The 22962-nt window shown below is 33.1% G+C and overlaps 1 protein-coding gene across 1 annotated transcript in view; it reads left to right on the top strand.

Annotated features, from left to right (window-relative positions):
* Window positions 1-22962, top strand: part of LOC148956309 (annexin A13-like) — a 205723-nt gene that overhangs the window by 115999 nt on the left and 66762 nt on the right. The window contains exon 4 of the mRNA XM_089090329.1: window positions 21516-21668. Within this exon, the coding sequence (XP_088946455.1) occupies window positions 21516-21668 (153 nt within the window). The remainder of the gene's footprint in view (window positions 1-21515; window positions 21669-22962) is intronic.

Genomic DNA, 22962 nt, shown 5'->3' with positions numbered 1-22962 from the left:
TTTGCATAGCAGTACCAACAGCAGTCGAAGATAATTACAGTGTTAATTAAAGTTTACAAATATGAGCCACCACAATTATGAGATGGGATAACCCTCTCTCAAACCTTCAAAAAGTCTAGCTTTAATTGTAACATACTTAAATTAATGTTTATTTTCAACGGTTTGACTTTTAATCGAAAAACATCAAAGAACAAAAAAAAAAAAAAAAAAAATGAAAATAATGCTGGTAATCAATGTGTTCCTTTGACTACCTGGATCCAAATAGTGCTTTTTGATTTAGTTCAACACCCCATTCAGCATTCCCTGAAAGTTTTCACTTGATATTCTTAGCCGTTACTGATATATTGTAGATACGCCCTTTTGACAACCTGGGTGTATATAGTGTCTTTTGATTTATATCAACATCCTTCTTAACACCCCCTGAAAGTTTTTCCTTAATACCCTTAGTCTTTTGAGACATCTAGAAAGAAAAATGCCTTCTTCCCAATAGTAAAAGCTACATGTAAACAATTTGCGACTCGCATAATTTACGGTCCCTGTCCCAGAGGTTATGTGTGCCATGTAATCCCAATTGTCAAAAACCTTTTGACAATTGTTAACAAAGTGACTCTATCAAAATTTTTGTTGATATCTTTGGGGGGTTGAGGGGGGTAGATGAGAAAGGCGTGAGAGGGGGCTGATTGCCCTCCAGTTGCTTTCGACACTGGCTTTCAGTTCACAATTGAATCAAGCCTCCTCAAAAGTTTCTACGACTATTCCTTCCGTACAAAGCTGCCTGGTCAAAAAGGAAAAAAAAAATACATTGAAGTCATATTGGTCTCTGCTTAGGAGTTGCTATGGCGCTGCCTACGATACTACTAAGGAAATGACTCCTGTTCGTTTTAAGTTTTAACGTCGTTCCATACTTTCAGTTAAAAAAACTTGTTTTTTTTATTTAATTTTTGAACGTTTTTGAATTGATGCAGGTTTTGATTTTGGCTCACCGTACATGCATAATTAAAAAAAAATTGTACATTAATTTTACTTTTATTTATTTTTTTTTTTTTATTTTTTTTTTTCTTATAAAAAATATCCTTAACCATCTTGACGCCTCTTGTAACCCCCATCCCAATAAAAATGCTGGAGCAAGGGGCGGATCCAGGACCATTTTTAAGGGGGGCGCAAAATAGGTTGATCCGATAAACTTGCATTAGGAGCAAGTTTAATTAACGCAAACTTGCGTTAATTAAGTAAAATACATTACTTAAGACGACATTAATTTTACTTTTATTTGGTTAAATGGCTTTCTCGAAACTTGTTTAATTTTATTTACGAACGTTTTTATTAGTAATAAATATACGGAACTTACGAATTAAATTACATAACGAACTTCTATATTCATATAATTTTAATACGTATATTAGGGGGCTCGCCTACTAGTCGATACCTCGCTCTTTAAGCTAAAGTTCGAATTTTGTTCCAATTCTTTAAAAATGCCCCTTAATCACAAAGGCCGTTATTTAGAATTAATAGCTCTTATGAAAGTACAAACAAATCTTTGGCTTAAAGAGCGAGGTACTGACTAGGGGGTGAACCCAATCATACACGTAATATTTTCTGCTCGTTTTAAATTTTGATATTACTCCTTATTTTCAGTTGGAAAACTTGTATTTTTTATATTTAATTTCTAATCTTTTTTTTTAAATAATGCTGGGAAATCCGGCACCCCCTTCAAAGCAATGTCCTTTCCCCCATGAAAACTTCCTTCATGGAAAGATCTTCCCACATAACCCCCAACCCACCCACGTCCTTACTACCAGAAAAAATCCCCCTGAAAACGTCTGTATACTTCCTAATAACCAATACTATATGTTAACATTGGGCAAAGTTCATAACTTTCAGCCCTCCCCCCAGGAACTTCGGGGAATTAAGTCATCCTACAGGACATATTTATCACATTTTCAACCATGCTGAACAAAATGGCTATCTCAAAATTCTGATCAGGTGACTTTGGGAAAAAAATGAGCGTGGGAGTGGGCCTAGTTGCCCTACATTTTTTATTGTCACTTAAAAAGGGCACTAGAACTTTCAATTTCAGATCCAATGAGTCCTCCCACGATATTCTAGGACCACTGGGTCGATACAATCACCCCTGGAAAAAAAAAATAAAAAAAAAATAAACACGCATCCGTAATCTTTCTTCTGGCAAAAAATGCAAAATTCCACATTTTTGTAGATAGGAGCTTGAAACCTCTACAGTAGGGTTCTCTGATACGCTGAATATGATGGTGTGATTTTCATCAAGGTTCTATAAATTTTAGGGGGTCTTTCCCCCTTTTTCGAAAACCAGCCAAATTTTCTCAGGCGCGTAACTTTTGATGGGTATTACTAAACTTGATGAAAACTATATATTTGAAATCAGCATTGAAATCTGATTCTTTTGATGTATCTATTGGTATCAAAAACCCGTTTTCTAGAGTTTCGGTTACCATTGAGCCGGGTCGCTCCTTACTTACAGTTCGTTACCACGAACTTTTTGATCAGGCAAATTTTCTCTTGCATAACTTTTTATGGGTAGTATTAAACTTGAAGAAACCTATATATTTGAAATCAGTATTAAAATCTGATTTTTTTATGTATCTATTGGTATCAAAATTCCATTTTTAAAGTTTCAGTTACTATTGAGCCGGGTTGCTCCTTACTTAAAGTTCGTTACCACGAACTGTTTGAAAATGGAATTTTTCGTAAAAAATAATTAAATTTTTAAAATTTATTTTTTCAATCCCAAAAGGTTTTTAACCCCATCAATTTTCTATAAAATGAGCCATTAAACAGCTGTCTTCGATGCTCCAGTGCCCCACTATCTTAGGAAAAGAAAAAACAAAAAGAACGAAAAAAGATGCCCTATATGCAGGATATTGAGGTTTCAGCCACTTTCCTTGATTTTCAAGCCAATATATTTCCTTTATTGTTGAAGCCAAGGTACGTTAATTTTCCTATATAAGCGTTTCGGAAAAGGCGGCTCTAAAGGTCTACTTCTTGTTTTGATCTGACTCTATTTTAGGAGCTTTTGGTTATTATATATCTTAGTATTGGACGTGCTCATCTCTTACTAGGTTGCTAGCTACTGTTGCGCGCAAGCGTACCCTTTTTCAATATTGTCTCAACATGAATAATCTTTCATAAAGTAAAAGCCTCGGTCGCTCAGTGGGTAGAGCTTAGGTTTCATAATCATAGGATCATGAGTTCGAGCCTTATAAAAAGAATATTATGATTTATTAGGAATATGATGATTGTTCTTAATTGTTTATTTTAGGAGTTTGGGCTATTATACTATTTACTATGGGACGTGATTGTTTATTACTAGGTTGCTAGCTACCGCTGCAACTCTGATAAGGCATTAATATTTGAGTTACTACGGCTAGAGTTTGTCCTTTACTATGGTTTTCTTGTTATTTTTAGCCAACGGACAGTTAGTTTCCTATATAGGGTTTTTGGAAAAGGTGGCTCTAATAGTATACCTCTTTTTTTAGTTTTAAGAGTTATGGGCTTTATTGTGTTTTACTAACGGACGTGATCGTCTCTTAGTACTAAAATAAATTACCAAAAGATATTTTCATAAATTATCTTGTTGAAAGATAAGCGTGTGTCGTATCGTAAGGTATATAATTATTTATTTAAATACTTTAGTTACTATCGGTTATAGCTCGTTCATTAGTATAATTACAAGTAGCTGCAATATAAGTAGTCCTTGGAGAAATAGCAGTAGTAAAATCAGTAACTGTAGCAGTGGTAGTAGTATTAGTAGCAGCGTCTACTTATTGCCGTTTGGTTAATTGATATTTCCCTTTAGGTACTCCCTGAAAGGTCCAACTTAATACCCAAATATATTCTATGAGATACGCTCTTGTGAGAACTAGCTAACGCTCTAACCCGGATAACACGTTACATAGATATATACCTGATAACAAACAGGAAAAAGCTTTAGGCTTTTTCTTGTTTGGAATATTAAGCGACGAACCTCAAAGAATCAGCAGTAAACTAAGTCCAATAAGTGCAATGGTTAGTTGTTTTTTTTTGTCATAATTGCATTTTAATACAAACATTTAAGTATAACATAAACTGTTTTAAAATTGGGTCCTTGAAAGTCTGCATGACGCAGTTGATAATGTGTTGCTATACTACTCCGAAGGTTGCAGGAGTAGAGAGGGGGGTTCTACTCCGAACATGACCACGTGGTTTATGGTTTTCTCACTGAGAATAAAAAAACAGTATTTGCCTCACTTGAAAAAATATGAACTTTCTCACTTGTATGTCTGTTTTTTTGGATGGTTATGAGTGTCGGTCAATTTATTTTATGTTTTTCAGGGATGGTTATTGCTGTTGTATGGTTTTTGTATGTGAGAATGTGAAAAACAGGAATTTTCTCACATTTATGTATGTTTTTATGGATGGTTATGTGTGTTGGTCAATTCATTTGATGTTTTTCATGTCTGGTTTATGGATGATTTATGTCTGTTCGTTGTCACGGAGAATGGACATGCTCGACGCAAATACTATGAGATTGTTTGGCTAACCTAGCCTGTGAACTTGATTTACATAATCGCTAATATATATATATATATATATATATATATATATATATATATATATATATATATATATATATATATATATATATATATATATATATATATATATATATATATATATGATTATTTTCCATGAAGATAAAAAGTTTCACTTTAATTCTAAATTTTCTTAAATTTAATTCCGACCTTTCTCATAGAGATGAAAAAAATTAAATTCTGTTCCAAATATTTTCCCGGAAGAAGAAAAGTTCAACTTCGATTCTGAATTTTCTCAATGAAAATGAAATAAGTTATTGATCAAATCTATTTTCCCAAAATAATATAAAAATTTCCACTTCAGTTCAGCTTTTTTTCTCTAAGAGATGAAGAAATTTAAAGTTCTGTTCCAAATTTTTCATAGAAGATAGGAAAAGTTATACTTTGAACGTGAATATTCGAGTTCTATTCTGAATTTTACCAAAGAACACAATTCAATTCTAATTTCCCCAATAAAAAATTTAAAGTTCAATTCTAAATTTTCGGTGGAAGATAGAAAAAGTAATACCATACGTGTGAATATTTTCTCGGAAGATAGAAAGTTCTAGTTCAATTTAAAATTTTCTCAACGAAGTGAAGAAGAATTCAAGTTCTCTTCTGAATTTTACCAAAGAACACAATTCAATTCTAATTTCACAGAGAAAATAAAATCTTCCACTTCAGTTCCTTATTTCACAAAGACATAAAGAAATTCAAAGTTCAATTCTAAATTTTTCGGTGGAAGATAGAAAAAGTAATACCATACTTGTGAAATATTTTCATGGAAGATAATAAGTTCTAGTTCAATTTAAAATTTTCTCAACGAAGTGAAGGAAAGTTCAAGTTCTCTTCTGAATTTTCTCAATTAGTCATTGATCATTTCTATTTTTCCAAATAATATAAAAATTTTCCACTTTAGTTCAGATCTGACTCGAAGAGATGAAAAATTTAAAATACTGTTCCAAATTTTTCACTGAAGATAAAAAAGTTCAAGTTCTCTACTGAATTTTACCAAAGAAGACAATTCAATTCTAATTTCTACAGAGAAAATAAAAATCTTCCACTTCAGTTCTTTATTTCACAAAAGACATAAAGAAATTTAAAGTTTATTTCTAAATTTTTCTGTGGAAGATAGAAAAAGTAATACCATACTTGTGAATATTTTCCCGGAAGATAAAAAGTTCTAGTTCAATTTAAAATTTTCTCAACGAGGTGAAGAAAAGTTCAAGTTCTCTTCTGAACATTACCAAACAACACACTTCAATTCTAATTTCTCCAGAGAAAATAAAAATCTTCCATTTCAGTTTTAAGTTCCCCAAAGAAATAAAGAAATTTAAAGTTCTTTTGTAAATTTTTAGATGTAAGATAGAAAAAGTAATACTATGACTGCGATTGTTTTCCATGAAGATCAAAAGTTTCACATTATTTATAATTTTTCTTAAATTCAGTTCTGATTTTTCTCAAAGAGATGAAAAATTTAAAGTTCTGTTCCAAATTTTTCATAGAAGATAGAAAAAGTTATACATTGAGTATGAATATTCAAAATAAAGATATGGAACTGCATTATAATTTTGAGTTTTCTCGAAGAAGTTCAAATTGTTCAAGTTATCTTCTGAATTTTTTTAAAGAAGAAAAAAAAGTTAACTCAACTCTGAATTTTACCAATAAGAATGAAAAAACCTTCCGATTCCATTCCTAATGTCTCAATGACATATATAACTTAAAGTTCAGTTCTAAATTTTTCTGTAGAAGATAGGAAAAGTTATACTATGATTGTGATTATTTTCCAGTGAAGATAAAAAGTTTCACTTTATTTATAATTTTTCTTAAATTCACTACCGATTTTTTGCAAAGAGATGGAAAATTTAAAGTTCTGTTCCAAATTTTTCATAGAAGATAGAAAAAGTTATACATTGATTTGAATATTCGACATAAAGATAAGGAGCATCACTTTAATTCTGAGTTTTCTCGAAGAAGTGCAAAATCTTCAAGTTCACTTCTGAATTTTCATAAAGAAGAGAAAAAAGTTAGCTCAATTCTCAATTTTACCAATGAAAATGAAAAAACCTTCCACTTCAGTTCTTAAGTCCTCACAGACATAAAAAATTCAGTTCTCTTCTAATTTTTCCAAGAAAATAAAAAGGCTCCACTTCAGTTCTGTTTTTTTTTCTCAAAGAGATGAAAAATTTAAAGTTATTTTCTAATTTTAAATTCAATTTTAGTTCCTTTGTTTTATGGATTTAACCATCAAATTTTTAAATTAGAAAATGAGTGACTCGTTCTATTATTAAAGACAATTGTTCAAACTCGTTCATCTAACCACCAAAACAATAGGTTAGGTTAAATATAAATAAATCTTTATAACTAAATGCACACAGTTATAAATTTTCAAGTTAGGTTAGGTTAGGTTAACTCATAATGAGTGCTCATGATAGTATAAGCTACTATTGTATAACGAGTAGTGTGAGCTGACTGTAGACCAGATTTGTGTAGGCTGGACCAGGCTAGGTTAGGTTAGGTTAGCCCTCGTAAACTTTACTTAGGTTAGCTTAGGTTTGGTGAGAGACAGGCAAAAAGTTTTGTGTTTAATTAGGTTAGGTTAGATTAAGTTAGGTTGGGTTAAGTTAGCCTACGCTAACCTAACCTAACCTAATCATACACCTAACTTTTTGCATGTCTCTCACCTAACCTAAGCTAACCTAAGTGAAGCGTACGTATGCTAACCTAACCTAACTTAACCTAACCTAACCTACTCTAGTCTAAACTAACCTACCCAAACTCGCTGGAAAATGTTAGGTTAACCTATAATGAGCACTCATGATAAGTTAACCTGCCCTAACATAACTTGAAAATTTAGAAATGTGTGTATTTATTTATCAATATCTATTTATATCTAACCTAACCTATTGTTTTGAAGGTTAGATGAACGAGTTTGAACGATTGTCTTTAATAATTGAACGAGTCACTCATTTTCTAATTTTAAAATTTGATGGGTAAATTCATAAGACAAAGGAGCTAAAATTTAATTTAAAATTAGAAAAGAACTTTAAATTTTTCATTTCTTTGAGAAAAAAAACAGAACTGAAGTGGAGCCTTTTTATTTTCTTGGAAAAATTAGAAGAGAACTTTGAATTTTTTATGTCTTTGAGGAATTAAGAATTGAAGTGGAAGGTTTTTTTATTTTCATTGGTAAAATTGAGAATTGAGCTAACTTTTTTCTCTTCTTTATGAAAATTCAGAAGTGAACTTGAAGATTTTGCACTTCTTCGAGAAAACTCAGAATTAAAGTGATGCTCCTTATCTTCAAGTCGGATATTCAAATCAATGTATAACTTTTTCTATCTTCTATGAAAAATTAGGAACAGAGCTTTAAATCTTTCATCTCTTTGCAAAAAATTGGTAGTAAACTTAAGAAAATTAGAATTAAAGTGAAAATTTTTATCTTCACTTGAAAATAATCACAATCCTAGTATAACTTTTCCTATCTTCTACAGAGAAATTTAGAACTGAACTTTAAATTTTTTATGTCTTTGAGAAATTAAGAACTGAGGTGGAAGGTTTTTTCATTTTCATTGGTAAAATTCAGAATTGAGTTAACTTTTTTCTCTTCTTTAAGAAAATTCAGAAGAGAACTTGAACAATTTGCACTTCCTTGAGAAAGATCAGAAATAAATTTGAGTTTTATATATTACTAGTGGATTTTCACAATCAATGTATAACTTTCTCTGTCTCCAACGAACAAATTGTACCAGAACAACAAATCGTTCATCTCTTTGAGAAAAATCAGAACTGAATTTAAGAAAAATTATAAATAAAGTGAAACTTTTGATCTTCATGGAAAACAATCGCAGTCATAGCATTACTTTTTCTATCTTCCATCTAAAAATTTAGAATAGAACTTTAAATTTCTTTATTTCTTTGGGGAACATAAAACTGAAATGGAAGATTTTTTTTTTCTCTGGATAAATTAGAATTGAAGTGTGTTCTTTGGTAGAATTCAGAAGAGAACTTGAATTTTTCTTCACTCCGTTGAGATAATTGTAAATTGAAACTTTTTATCTTCTAGGAAAATATTCACAAGTACGGTATTACTGTTTCTATCTTCAATAGAAAAATTTATAATTGAACTTTAAATTTCTTTATGTCTTTTGTGAAATAAAGAACTGAAGTGGAAGATTTTTACTTTCTCTGTAGAAATTAGAATTGAATTGTCTTCTTTGGTAAAATTCTGTAGAGAACTTGAACTTTTCTTCACTCCGTTGAGAAAATTTTAAATTGAACTAGAACTTTCTATCTTCCGTGAAAATATTCACACGTATGGTATTAATTTTTCTATCTCCCACCGAAAAATTTAGAATTGAACTTTAAATTTCTTTGTCTTTGTGAAATAAATAACTGAAGTGGAAGATTTTTGTTTTCTCTTGGTAAATTAGAATTAAATTGTGTTCTTTGGTAAAGTTGAGAACAGAACTTGAACTTTACTTCAATTCGTTGAGAAAATTTTAAAATGAACTAAAGCTTTTTATCTTCCTTAAAAAAATTCATAAGTATGGTATTACTTTTTCTATCTTCCACCAAAAAATTAGAATTGAACTTCAAAGTTCTTTATGTCTTTGTGAAATAAAGAGCTGAAGTGGACGATTTTTGTTTTCTCTGGAGAAATTAGAATTGAAGTGTGTTCTTTGGTAAAGTTCAGAAGAGAACTTGAACTTTTCTTCACTTCTTTGAGAAAATTTTAAATTGAACTAGAACTTTTTATCTTCCGGGAAAATATTCACACGTATGGTATTACTTTTCTATCGTCCACCAAAACATTTAGAATTGAACTTTAAATTTCTTTATGTATTTGTGAAAAAAGAACTGAATTGGAAGATTTTTGTTTTCTCTGGAGAAATTAGAATTAAATTTTGTTATTTGGTAAAATTCCGAAGAGAACTTGAACTTTTTTATCTTCAGTGAAAAATTTTGATCAGAATTTCAAATTTTTCATCTCTTCGAGTCAGATCTGAACTAAAGTGGAAAATTTTTATTTTATTTGGAAAAATAGAAATGATCAATGACTAATTTCTTTTTCATTGAGAACATGCAGAAGAGAAATTGAACTTTCCTTCACTTCGTTGAGAAAATTTTAAATTAAAGTAGAACTTATTATCTTCCATGAAACTATTTCACAAGTATGCTATTACTTTTTCTATCTTCCACCGAAAAATTTAGAATTGAACTTTAAATTTCATTATGTCTTTGTGAAATAAGGAACTGAAGTGGAAGATTTTTATTTTCTCTGGTGAAATTAGAATTGAAATGTATTCTTTGGTAAAATTCAGAAGAGAACTTGAATTCTTCTTCACTTCGTTGAGAAAATTTGAAATTGAACTAGAACTTTCTATCTTCCTGGAAAATATTCACACGTAAGGTATTACTTTTTCTATCTTCCACCGAAAAATTTAGAATTGAAATTTAAATATTTTATTGGGGAAATTAGAATTAAATTGTGTTCTTTGGTAAAATTCAGAATAGAACTCGAATATTCACGTTCAAAGTATAACTTTTCCTATCTTCAACGAAAAGTTTGGAACAGAACTTAAAATTTATTCAACTCTTTGAGAAAAAAAGCTGAACTGAAGTGGAAATTTTTATATTATTTTGGGAAAATAGAATTGATCAATAACTTATTTCGTTTTCATTGAGAAAATTCAGAGTTGAAGTTGAACTTTTCTTCTTCCGGGGAAATATTTGGAACAGAACTTTAATTTGTTTCATCTCTTTGAGAAAAGTTAGAACTGAATTTAAGAAGATTTAAAATTAAAGTGAAACTTTTTATCTTCATGGAAAATAATCACATATATATATATATATATATATATATATATATATATATATATATATATATATATATATATATATATATATATATATATATATATATATATATATATATATATATATATATATATATATATAGTGATTATGTAAATCAAGTTCTCAGGTTAGGTTATCCAAACAATCTCATAACATTTATATCGAGCATGTCCATTCTCAGTGAAAACGAACAGACATAAATCATCCATAAAACAGAGTCATGAAAAACATCAAATGAATCGAACAACACACATAACCATCCATGAAAACATACAAAAATGTGAGAAAGTTCCTGTTTTTCAAATTCTCACTGACAAAAACCATAAATCATCCAAAAACATCCATGAAAAACATCAAATAAATCGATCAACACACATAACCATCCATTAAAACAGACAGAAATGTGACAAAGTTCCTTTTTTTCCAAGTGAGAAAACTCCTGTTTTTTAATTTTCACTGAGAAAACCATAAACCACGTGGTCATGTTCGGAGTAGAACCCCCCTCTCTACTTGCAGGTTCAATTCTTGCCACAGACACTTATAACACATTTGTCAAGTTAAAGTGTAAACAAAACTCTTATTAATAACTACTTGACTGAGAACATTTATGATGAACTATATCGTTCCTTTATGTAATTAAATAAAAAAAACAAGTTTTTTAAACTGAAAGTAAGGAGCGACATTAAAACTTAAAATGAACGGAAATTATTCCGTATATGAAAGGGGCTGTCCCCTCCTCAACGCCTCGCTCTTTACGCTAAAGTTTTTTATTGTTTTAAAAAACAAAGTTGTGAGACAGAGTCAAACTTTAGCGTAAAGAGCGAGGCGTTGAGGAGGGGACAGCCCCTTTCATATACGGAATAATTTCTGTTCGTTTTAAGTTTTAATGTCGCTCCTTACTTTCAGTTTAAAAAACTTGTTTTTTTTATTTAATTTCTGATCGTTTTTTAGTTAATGCAGCTTTTATTTGCATAAAAATTTTACTTTTCTTTTGCTAAATGGATGTCTTTACAAATTAACTTACGTAACTAACTTCTATATTCGTATATTTTTCTTCTGGCAAAAAATACAGAGTTGCAGGTTTTTGAAGATATGAGCTTGAAACCAATTTACTAGGGTTTTCTGATACGCTGAATCTGATGATGTGATTTTCATTAAAATTCTTTCACTTGTAGGGGATGTTTCCCCCCTCTTTAAAAAATCGAGTAAATTTTCCCAGGCTCGTAGCCTTTGATGAGTAACACTAAACTTAATAAAATTTATATATCTAGGATCAGCATTATAAACACATTCTTTTGATACATTTATTGACATCAAAATTCCGTTTTTAAAAGTTTCGATTACTATTGAGCCGTATCGCTTGTTTTTTTATTGTTTTTTTTTTATTACGTATATGTTATTACGTATATGAGGGGGAGGGTTCTCCCCTTAGTCAATACCACGCTCTTTACGTTAAAAGTAAAAAAAGAAATTTGATTCAAAAACCCCTGAATCACAAAGGCCGTTTAATTAGAATAGATAGCTCTTTTGAAAGCACTAAAAAAAAAACTGTAGCGTAAAGAGCGAGGTATTGACTTGGGGGAGAACCCCCTCACATACGTTATAATTTCTGTTGGTTTTAAATTCTAATATTCCTTCTTACATTTCAGTTGAAAAAACTTGTTTTTTTTTATTTAATTTCTGATCGTTTCTTAAATAATGCTTGGAAATCCGGCGCCCCCTTCATAGAAATGTCCCTTACCCCAAAGAAACATCCCCCCCGTAAATTTTCCCCAGAGTAATCCCCCCCACTAGCCCCCCCCCCCTCCAGAAAAAATCCTTCCTGAAAATGGTTGTATACTTCCCAATAACCAATAAATAATGCTGGCAAGTCCGACGCCCCCTTCATGGCAATTTCCCTTCCCCCTTGAAAACTTCCTTCATGAACAGATCCTCCAACATAACCACCGACCCACCCGTCCCACCCACTACCAGAAAAAGAACCTCCTGAAAACTTCTGTATACTTCCCAATAACCAATACTATATGTTAACATTGGGTAAAGTTCATAACTTTTAGCCCTCCCTCTGGGAACTTCGGGGATTAAGTCATCCTAAAAGACATATTTATCATATTTTCGACCATGTTGAACGAAATGGCTATCTCAAAATTTTAATCGGGTGACTTTGGGAAAAAAATAAGCGTGGGAGGGGGCCTAGTTGCCCTCAATTTTTTCAGTAAATTAAAATTGGAACATTAAATTTTATTTTTCATTACAATTAGCCCGACCACTATTTTCTATTACCATTGGGTCGATACTATAAACCCTGGGTAAAAAAAAAACAAAAAAAAACAAACAAATAAACACACATCCGTGATCTTTCTTATGACAAAAAATGTAAAATTCCACATTTTGTAGATAAGAGCTTGAAACCTCTACAGTAGGGTTCTCTGATACGCTGAATCTGACGGTTTGAATTTCATTAAGGTTCTATAACTTTTAGGGGGTCTTTCTCCTTTTTTTAGAAAATCGGCCGAATTTTCTCAGGCGCATAACTTTTGATGGGTAGCATTAAACTTGATGAAAGTTATATATTTGAAATCAGCATTGAAATCTTATTCTTTTGATATATCTATTGGTATCAAAAACCCGTTTTCTACAGTTTCGGTTACCATTGAGCCAGGTCACTCCTTACTTACAGTTCGTTACCACGAACTGTTTGACAAACCGGATTACTAGCTACCGCTGCAAACCGGATAGTGATGCAACCCGGAAATTTTATCTGTCTCTACAACCATGACACAGGTGAAACTTACACAATCCACATTTATAATGAACTATATCGATATATTATGTATGAAGCAATTTTCAAAAGATGCTTGTATTATCTTAAATTTAAGTTATCATATGCCGTGGTTTGTTCTTTACTAGGTTTCAGCTATAAGAAAAAACCATGATACCGATGATACTTACATAATTATAATTTATAGTATTGATCCTTCATGTAATTCTTTTCAAATTAAAGTATTCTAAATTGGCTTTAATATATTATATGGACTTACGTTCGTCTTTTAATCTAACTTTACTGTATTTACAATCAGGAACAAGCCTACGGCTTTCTCTTATTTGGAATAGTAAGAGTCGACCTTCAGAGAATCAGGCAACAAACAAAGTCTAATAAGTGCCAAGGTCTATTCTTTACTAGGTGTCAGCCATCTCTGCAGCCACAATACCGTCAATTTCTGAAGTTACTCTTTATATTAAACATTTCAGTTAGTATGGGATAGAGTTCGTTCTTTATTATAAGCTCCTAATGATCGGCTTTTAATATAACATTGACGAATTTATTATCTTCGACGTATTCGTAAAAAGTCTCAGCTAGAAGACTGGTAAAAAAAAAAACCAGAGATCTAGTGAATGCGTGTAATTCGGCCAAGCCATACCTTTCTGTTTGGAACGACTGTGGCCGTTCGAGAGATGGCTTAGTAAATGACTTGAGGCTCCGTACGAAACGGAAATTTAACAAGGAACTGAATAACCGTAAGTTAACGCTGATCCAGAAAATTATAATCCGTATTGCTGAAGACCCATCCAAACTCTGGAAGTATAGTAAGCCTACCAAAGCTCAGAGTGCTAGTGTGCCTGAAGAGAAGTGGGTTGAATATTTCGCGAGGGAGTTCAGTGCTCACAACCAAAGCACGGAGGAGTTTTTTGAAAACAGCTTGACCTTCTTCTTTTAAATAAGACGAAATGTTTCCTGTTTTGTCACCAAGGGCTGTTCACTCTTTGGTTCCGAAATTAAAGAACAAATCTTCCTCTGTTGTTTATTCTATGTCAGCTAAGCTCCTGCAACTTGCAGGCTCTTTAATCGAGCAACATTTAGCACCGCTGTTTTAGATGATCCTTATCTTCGGTGTAGTCCCTTTGTAATTTTGTTTCGGAAAAATAACTCTCATCCTTAAAAAAGGCAGAAAGCACGCTCCTTTGTGCAGTTCTTATCGCCCCATTACAGTTTCGTGTACTACTTTTTAGCTCTTTGAGTCATTTTTAATAAAAGACATTGAAGAAAATTTTTCCGCTCCTCCTTGTCAGTTTGGGTACCAGCGACGCTTAGGTAGAGAGCAGGCTCTCTTTGTGCTTATAAATTGCAATTTTGTGTCAGACAAATAACTCCTATCCTTAAAAAACGCAGAAAAGACGCTTCTCTGTGCAGTTTTTATCGCCCCATTACCGTTTCGTGTACTACTTTCAAGCTCCTTGAGTCATTTTTGATAAAAGATATTGAAGAAAATTTTTCCGCTCCTCCTCGTCAGTTTGGTTACCAGCGACGCTTAGGTAGAGAGCAGGCTCTCTTTGTGCTTATAAATGTGCTGCTAGGTATTGAAGACAGAGATGATTTCTTAGTCTTGTGTGCACTCGATGTTGCAAGAGCCTTTGACTCTTGTACATTTCTGCAGGTTTTGCTTGAGGTCCATTCGAAAGGTACTCATGCTGCGATAATTACTCGTTTAAGATACATATATAGAAATCTGAAGACTGGAATTAAAGATGGTACTCAAACTATTTCCGATTCAGAGAGGTGTGCGCCAAGGAGCTCTGATTTATCCAGTTTTGTTTAATAATTGTGTTACCGGTGCTTAGGATAAGTTGAACTGTACATTTATCATCAAATGAGTTGATCTTTCGTTAGTTACGTTTGCGGATGATTTACTGAACCTTTCCTGCACTTTTCAAGGATGCTCGTTAACTTTTGAACTTCTCCAAGATGAGTAAGAACACATTGGTTTGAGCTTTAATACTGATAAAACAGTGGTTCTACCATTAAACTATAAAGGGAATAGAAATTCAATAGGTATATCCGGCTATGAGGTTCCTTTAGCTAGCAGCCTTACTTACCTGGGCATGCCTATTGGAGCAAATCTGACAGAAACTGTAAACCTAGCAATAAAAAACTATGCTAGTACGATCCGGGCTGCGTATGCCTCCCTGGATTCAAACGTGTCGTATATGAGTAGAGATCACTGTTCTCAGTAATATAATTGCCTAACAGTTCCTCACTTACTTGCCCTCACTCCTGTTTGGTCTTTTTCTAATTCTGGTAAGAGAAAGCAAGTTAATCGCCTTTATTTTAAATTTGCAAAGTAATTAATGGAACTTCCAACTTGGACAAGTAACTCTTTTCTGCAAAGAAAGTTTCAATTGGTAAACCCAGCTGGGGTTTTTGAGAAGTTCATTTGTGATTTATCCACTGAATGCCAGAAGTCTTCACATTTTTGGTAATTTCTGTTTATCCCTTGTTTGTAGTTGTGTGTGTTTATTTCTGTTTTTTTTTTTTCTTGATTTTTACTCCGTCCTTTTCTGGGCTCTGCCTAGATTTTTGTGATGGGTTATAAATCAAATGATTGATTGATGGATCATTTCTTATTTATAGCTTATTCTTTATAAGTCTCCGATGGTACAATGGGAAGCCTACCTGCTTGTCACGCGGTTTACCGAGGTTCGATTCTCCGTTGGATGGAATTATTTGGTTTGATTCGACAAGTAATACCAGCTTTGAGCCATGTCCCACAACAGACATCTCTTATTCTAATTATTGATAATTACAAGCCACATTTCTTGTTTACCTAGCCAACATATTTGCGTCTTGTTCAAGTTAAGAGACTGTAAGTTTCCTATATAGGAGTTTCGGACAAGGCGGTTCTAATAGTGTACTTTGTGTTTAGATCTAACATTATTTTTAGGAGTTATGGATTATTGTATTTCTTAGTATGGGACGTGGTCGTCTCTTACTAGGTTGCTAATTACCGCTGCAACCCAAATTTCAAGTACTATGGGCTAGAGTTTGTTCTTTACTATAATCAACAAAAATTACAAATAGAAAAAGCCTAAGGCTTTTTCTTATGTGGAATACTAAGAGACAAACCTCAGAGAATGAGGTAGCTAACTAAGTCCAATATGTGCCATGGTTTGTTCTTTACTAGGTTTCAGCTATCTCTGCAGTCTACGTACCAATGAAACTTACTTAATTCCCATTTATAATTCATCGATCCTTTATATAAAATTTATTTTAAATTTTCAGGAATTAATCTAGTTTCTGTTGACAAATCTGATTTTTTTGTTAAAACCCCCAAAATTGTTGCATTTTACATAGCTATGTCTAAATGCTTTTTATAATGGTAAAAATCCTATTTTGATTTTCGTATGCATGAATATGTTAATAAAATTTTCTAAAACAGAGCTATAGAAAAATCCAGTTTTTCGTAAACAGAAGTTCTTTGTAAGAATATTTATTTAATTTTCAATATTTGTTTTTGTTAGACACAAAAGTACGTAGATATGACAAATTCCTGATGACTACAGTGTTATAGGAAAATACAGTTTCTTGTAAAAAATTATATTTTGAAATTATTTTTGTAACTATAAAAGGTTTTTAACCACATCAATTTCCTTAAAAATGAGCCATTAAACAACTCTCTATGATGTTCTAGTGCCAAGCTATCTAAGGGAAAAAATATGCCGTATATACAGAAGATCGTGGTTGCACCCACCTTTCTTGATTTTCAAGCCAATATAGTTCGCTTGTTGTTCAAGCCAAGGAACGGTAAGTTTACTATATACGGGTCTTGGACAAGGCGGTCTGTGACGCTCCAATCCTTTCAGTCACTTGAAAAGGGCAGTAGATTTTTTAACTTTCGTTCAAATGAGCCCTCATTTAATTTGTCAGGACCATTGGTTCGATGCGATCACACCTGGGAAAAAAGACAAACAAATAAACATTCACCCAGGAATTTTCTTCTGACAAAAGATACAAAATTCCACTCTTGCGGATAGGAGCTTGCTACCTCTATAGTGGGGTTCTCTGATCCACAGAATCTGACGGTATAATTCTAATTAAGATTCTTTGACTTTTAGGGTGTGTGTCTCCCCTATTTCGAAAATCGGGGATATTTTCTTGGGCTTGGAGCCATTTATGGGTAACATTAAGCTTAATGAAACTAATATATTTGCATTCAACATAATAAGCTCATTCTTTTGATACATTAATTGATATACAAAATTTGTTTTTAGAGTTTTGTTTACTATTGAGCCGTGTCGCTTCTTACTTACATTCTCTTATCACAAACTGTTTGATCTTACGTGCGTGTTTAGAAAGTAAGGTCTACTGAGAAATTTGCTCTTGCTTCTTCCTTGCGCTTGACCAACCCTAGAATATTTAATGCTCAAAGGATTTTGGAATTTGAAAAACTTTAAATTGTTTCTTGGGGATGGAACGTTCCCTGAAAAATAATTATATAGTTCTTAAGGTTTGAAGAAATGAGATATTGGGGGACTGTATTTGGTGAAACGGCGTGATCTGAAACTCTATTACCAGTGAGTCTTGGTTCTTGTGAGGGAGGGGTCGAGGACAGGAGGTGGTTTCTCTTTAGGACGTGTGATGCACGACACCCGTAGAATTCACTACAGGATGGAGTCATAGAACTCTCAAGGACAGAAAAATCAATTATGCAAGAGTTCATTGGCTCCAGTGCAATAAAACTTGGAACCATTCTAATCCATACGACGCAATGATGCATGACACCCGTAGAATTCATTGCAGGGAGGAGTCATAAAACACTCAGTATCTATGGCGTAAAAGGCCAGAGAATCAGTTATGCAAGAGTTCAGTGACTTCCAAGAATGCCTTAGGGAATGGCCTCGATAGAGTTCATTGACCCTCAAGAGTGACTTGGGGAACGACCTTGATAGAGTTCATTGATCCTCGAAAGTGTCTTGGAAAGGTGCCAAGGAACCAGCCCCAATCTTATCCATACGACACAATCTACTCCTGGAAACTCTATCACTCGACAGATTTTTGAACTGGCGACTGTGAATTTGTTCCCCCCAAAATATATGAAAAATTTATGATATTCTGAGGACTATGATTTGGGGATTGGGACTCAAAGAAATTATGATTGACAATATAAGGCTCGGGGAAATCAGATACTGGCAGTATATTCAGACAATTGACCCTAAAATGCTTAACTAGCTTAATTCTTAAATTAAATTTTTTTGGATTCAAAATAAAAGACTAAACATAAAAGATCTATTATTATAAGTACTTTTATAGTTGAGATTTCGTGTGTTTTTTTCTGTATACCGAAAAGATTGACTCGAAAGGTATACAAGGGCTTCAAATAAATAGCTCAAAACCTTTGAACTGAAAAGACAAAATGCTAAGGAGATTCTTTGAAAATTGTTTCCGAGAAAAATATTAAACAGAGGCTTTCATTTAAAAATTAATCCTATAAAAAGGATACCTCAGAATTCCCAAGTGGCTCCAAACTGTAAACACTGATTTTTATAAAAAGCTTTGAATTTTAAAAGTAATTTTAAACAAAGTTGAGACACTTAATGTGATTATGCTACTAAAGATATGAGACATTTTACTAATGTCACCCATCTGTTCCCAGCATTACACTTTCTAGCGCTTCCCAATATTTCTTCAATGACAGACACTAAAATGTCTTATTTTGACGATTTTTTGTGTGTGTTTTAATCTGGTCTTTTGGATGATCATGAATTTGAAGTTACTTGGACTAGATTCCTTGCTTCAAATAGCCGTTAAGGGGAAAGTTAAAGGGTGAAAGGCTAAGAAAACAAGGAGAGAGTGGGACTGCAATTCCCCTGAAATTGAAAAAGCCTTTCAGTACAAACAACATGCAGGATTTATTGCAATATATGCATTTCGATTATATGCGAACAGGAAAGGCTGTCTTGTAATTCACTGGGTAGTTCATTAGGGACAGTAGCTTATTCATAGAATTTTCATTTTAGCCGGTATTTTGGTAAATAAATTAGAATGTTGGCAGCAGAATCAAATCTTCCTTAAAAATGAAAACAAGCTTTAGGTAGATTATTACTTTTTCTTCAGATACTTTCACTATAGAGCCTTTGCTTTATTTATATCTTATCCTCCTAATTTTTGCGTCGCCAAGCGTACATACAAGCCAAAAATACTTGAAACCGTGAATGGAGCTATACCTTTCAAAAGATTTTTCAGGCGAAACTTGCTTCATTATGATTCAAACTTAAATTATGCAGCATTTTAGTAGGGATACTGCTTAGCATCAGAGGCAGCGCTATAGCAAGGCTCCAATGTTTCATTTTAAGAAAAATCAAAAAAGTGCGACGCTAAGTTAATTGCAAATCGTTGTCATTATAATAGGCTCGGTCTCGGGAAATTTTACTTGACTTTTTATGACCATGCTATAATCTTTGTATCTGTTATTTACCTTTGCTTCTAGAAAGTGATCTAAGTCAAATCCGTATTTGTTATTTCTGGCATTGAAATTTTACATTTAATGTTCAATATTACATCGCGAGTAAAATTTTATAAGAAATCAAATGAATTCAATATTTAATTTTTTGCCAGTTCTAAATAGATGGACTATCTCAGAATTTTCAATCAATACTAACTTTTCTTCACTGTGGCAAAATCATAGTTTAGTTCCATATTATGTCAGAAAACGACACTTTCTCATGGCACAAGCTTTTTGGCCACTACAAGGATACTACAGCTTTTAATTCTCGTTCGAATGACCCCTCTCTTGATCTTCGATCACCGATCGAACCTCTCGAAAAAAAACCCAAATAAACACACATCCGGGATCTTTCCTGACAGAAAAATATAAAATACCGAATTCTACATTTGTGTAGATTGGAGCTTGAACCTTCTACAATCAGGGTTTTCTGATTTTCTGGATTTGTTGGTGAGATTTTTGATGGTGAGATCGCTTGTCGTCATTGTAGTGTTAACCCTCCTTTTCAAAAACAAGACAGATTTTCCCATACTCCTAGTTTTGATGGGCAACTTCAAACATTATGAATTACATGTATTTGGATTTAGCATAAAAATATAATTCTTTTGATGAATTAATTGTTATCAAAGTTATTTTTCTAGAGTTTGGTTACTATTAGACCAAGTCGCTCCTTACTTACAGTTCAATACCATGAACTGTTTGAAAATCTGTTCTATTTTTTAGCAAAGTTGAAATATAGAGCATTTTGAGGGTTACAATTTACTATTCTAGATTTGTTTAGTGTGTTATTATATTTTTAATCTTTTTCTGAGCCTAATAGAAATCTATATAAGAAAAGCAAAGAATTTCCATAAGAGTAAAGTCTCCTGGACTTAGGTTATGCTGATGATTTAAGCATCCTAGATGAAAGTGTGAGCAAAATGAATGATGTTTTAGAGGTTTTGTGAGTCCAGGGTGCTCGAATAGGGTTGAAAATTAATGTTAAGAAGACTAAGTCACTAAGGGTAGGAATAAGTGAAGATGAAAAGGTGAAGTTGGGTAACGAAAAGATTGATCAGGTGGGCAGCTTAATTTACCTTCGCAGTATTAATAGAAAAGACTGTGGGAGCAGGGAAGATGTCAAAAGTAGAATAGCCAAGACTCAAGGTTTTGTCCAGACTTAAAAAAAGTTTGGAAGAACAAGAAGATAATTCTGCAAGCCAAGATTAGAATATTAGAAGCTGCAGTGATGACAGGGGTCAAATATGGCTCTGAAGCATGGGCGCTCCGAAAAGCGGATGAAGATTTGCTAGATGTTTTCCAGAGAAATTGCTTAAGGATTTTTCTGGGTACCCGGCTGACTGACCGTATTTGAAATAATAGGCTATACGAAAAATGTGGTTCAACCCCGCTCTCTAGGGCTATAATGAAAGAAAGGTTGAGGTGGCTAGGACACGTTGTACAGAAGAAGGATGACAGATTGCCGAAGATTGTTCTTTTCGGCCAACCGTCTAGGGCTAAACGGAAAGCAGGTCGTCCTCGTCTGGGGTGGGAGGACGTCATAAAGAAAAATTTAAATGAAAAGGGAACTTCATGGGCGGATGTAAAAAGGGAGGCTTTGAATATATTGGAATGGAGGAGGAGCGTGCGTAGCTGTGTTGGCCTCAGGCTGCTTGGTGCTGCGGTTAGTTGTTAGTAGTAGTAGTAGTAGTAGTAGTAGTAGTAGTAGTAGTAGTAAAAAGTCTTTGGGTGTTTAGCTCAGCGAAGACTTAGAATAAATTCTGCATTTACTTAAGTCCCTTTTTTCTTATAGAATTTGGACGTTCTTTAGAGGAAGCAATTAAAAAAGAGACGTCAGGAAGCTTTTGCAGCATACTTATCTCCATCTTGCAGTGTAATAGAAGTAAAAATGAAGTGGCTAATGATGAGCAGGCGAAACAAGCAGCTGAACAACTTTACAAAGCAGGTAAAATATACTTTATGTTATAGGTTAAAGGAGGTCTTTGGATATAGGTTAAAATGTTAGAGCAAGTTTTGGATGAATATAGAAAGAGATAAAACCGAGAAGAAACTACTACTGCTACAGGAAAACACTTTGGTTTTGTCCTTTTTCTTCGTTTTTCCCCTTTATCTTCGATTTTAGTCTATTTTACTTGTCCTTTGGCTAGATCATAAAGTGCCCGAGCTAATGTAAAATCTAATAGTCTATGTCGGAGAAGAGTGTCTGAAGTAGCTCTACCAACATTCTGCTTCTTACGCTGTGTTTCTGCTTTCTAATGGTAAGCTTTATTCTAAAATTCAAAAAGGTTAACGCTTCAAGATGAATTTGAACAAATTTTAAAATTGGTGTAAGATTTGCGATGGTCCTCTGGCCGGTTAAAAATCCTCTTCTTTGAATAAATAAAAAAGTATAGAAACGAAAGAAAGCAGTATGACCAATCCCCCCTCCGTCCAAAAGTGCTACAATCTCCAGTCTCTACCCATTTTTCTCAATGGCCTCAGTTCAGTTTGCAGTTTTGTTTTCTATGTTTGGGACGGAGGCAATTGGAACGGGTTAGGGAAAGCTTTCTAAGAAATACGTTTTATAATGAAAATGTTGTCCGCTATTCATCTTCTATGTTTTTATTTAGTTTCCGTTTTACTTTTCACTTGTGAAAGTGACTCTTCTATTTTTGTTTTATGGTTTTTTTTTCGTAAGCTTTTTTTTCTTTCTGCGATGAGGACGGCTGAGCGGAAGTCTTTGCCAAAATGTTTGCATTTTCTCTGTTCCAATAGTTGTGAATTTTCTTGTTTTTCTTGTCTCTTCATGGTTCAGCTTATAGGTGCACCACCCTTGTCACGTAGTTTACCAATTTCCAGGGTAGTTTTATAGTCGTATGATTATGGAAATTAACAGATAGTTTCACAGTATCAGCTAGGTTCGATAAGATACTGCAAGTTCTCAACCGTAACATTCACTCGACTTGCTGATGTACATATGGAAAAAAAATGGTACTTGTCTAGAATCCAGTAGTCACGCAATAAGTGAAGTTTTGTTAATGCTACTGAAATAAAACAAAATAGGATGAAAATATAATAGTTCAGAAATATATTTGGGCTATATATTTGCACAATAGGGGTGGGGTTTGGGGTATTGTAAAGCATAGCATATACCTAACCTAACCCAACCTAGGTACCTTTTAGTCCCCCTAAACACCCAAAAAACTGAAGTTTAAACCTTTGTCACGGAGTGAGCAACACCTCACAAGCTAGAGAAAACC

The sequence above is a fragment of the Artemia sp. Qi Xiang Cuo genome, chromosome 1, assembly GCF_049724085.1.
Source record: "Artemia sp. Qi Xiang Cuo chromosome 1, ASM4972408v1, whole genome shotgun sequence".
NCBI lineage: Eukaryota > Metazoa > Arthropoda > Branchiopoda > Anostraca > Artemiidae > Artemia > Artemia sp. Qi Xiang Cuo.
The sequence above is the reverse complement of the archived record's forward strand: the minus strand, read 5'-3'. Positions and strand labels throughout refer to the sequence as shown.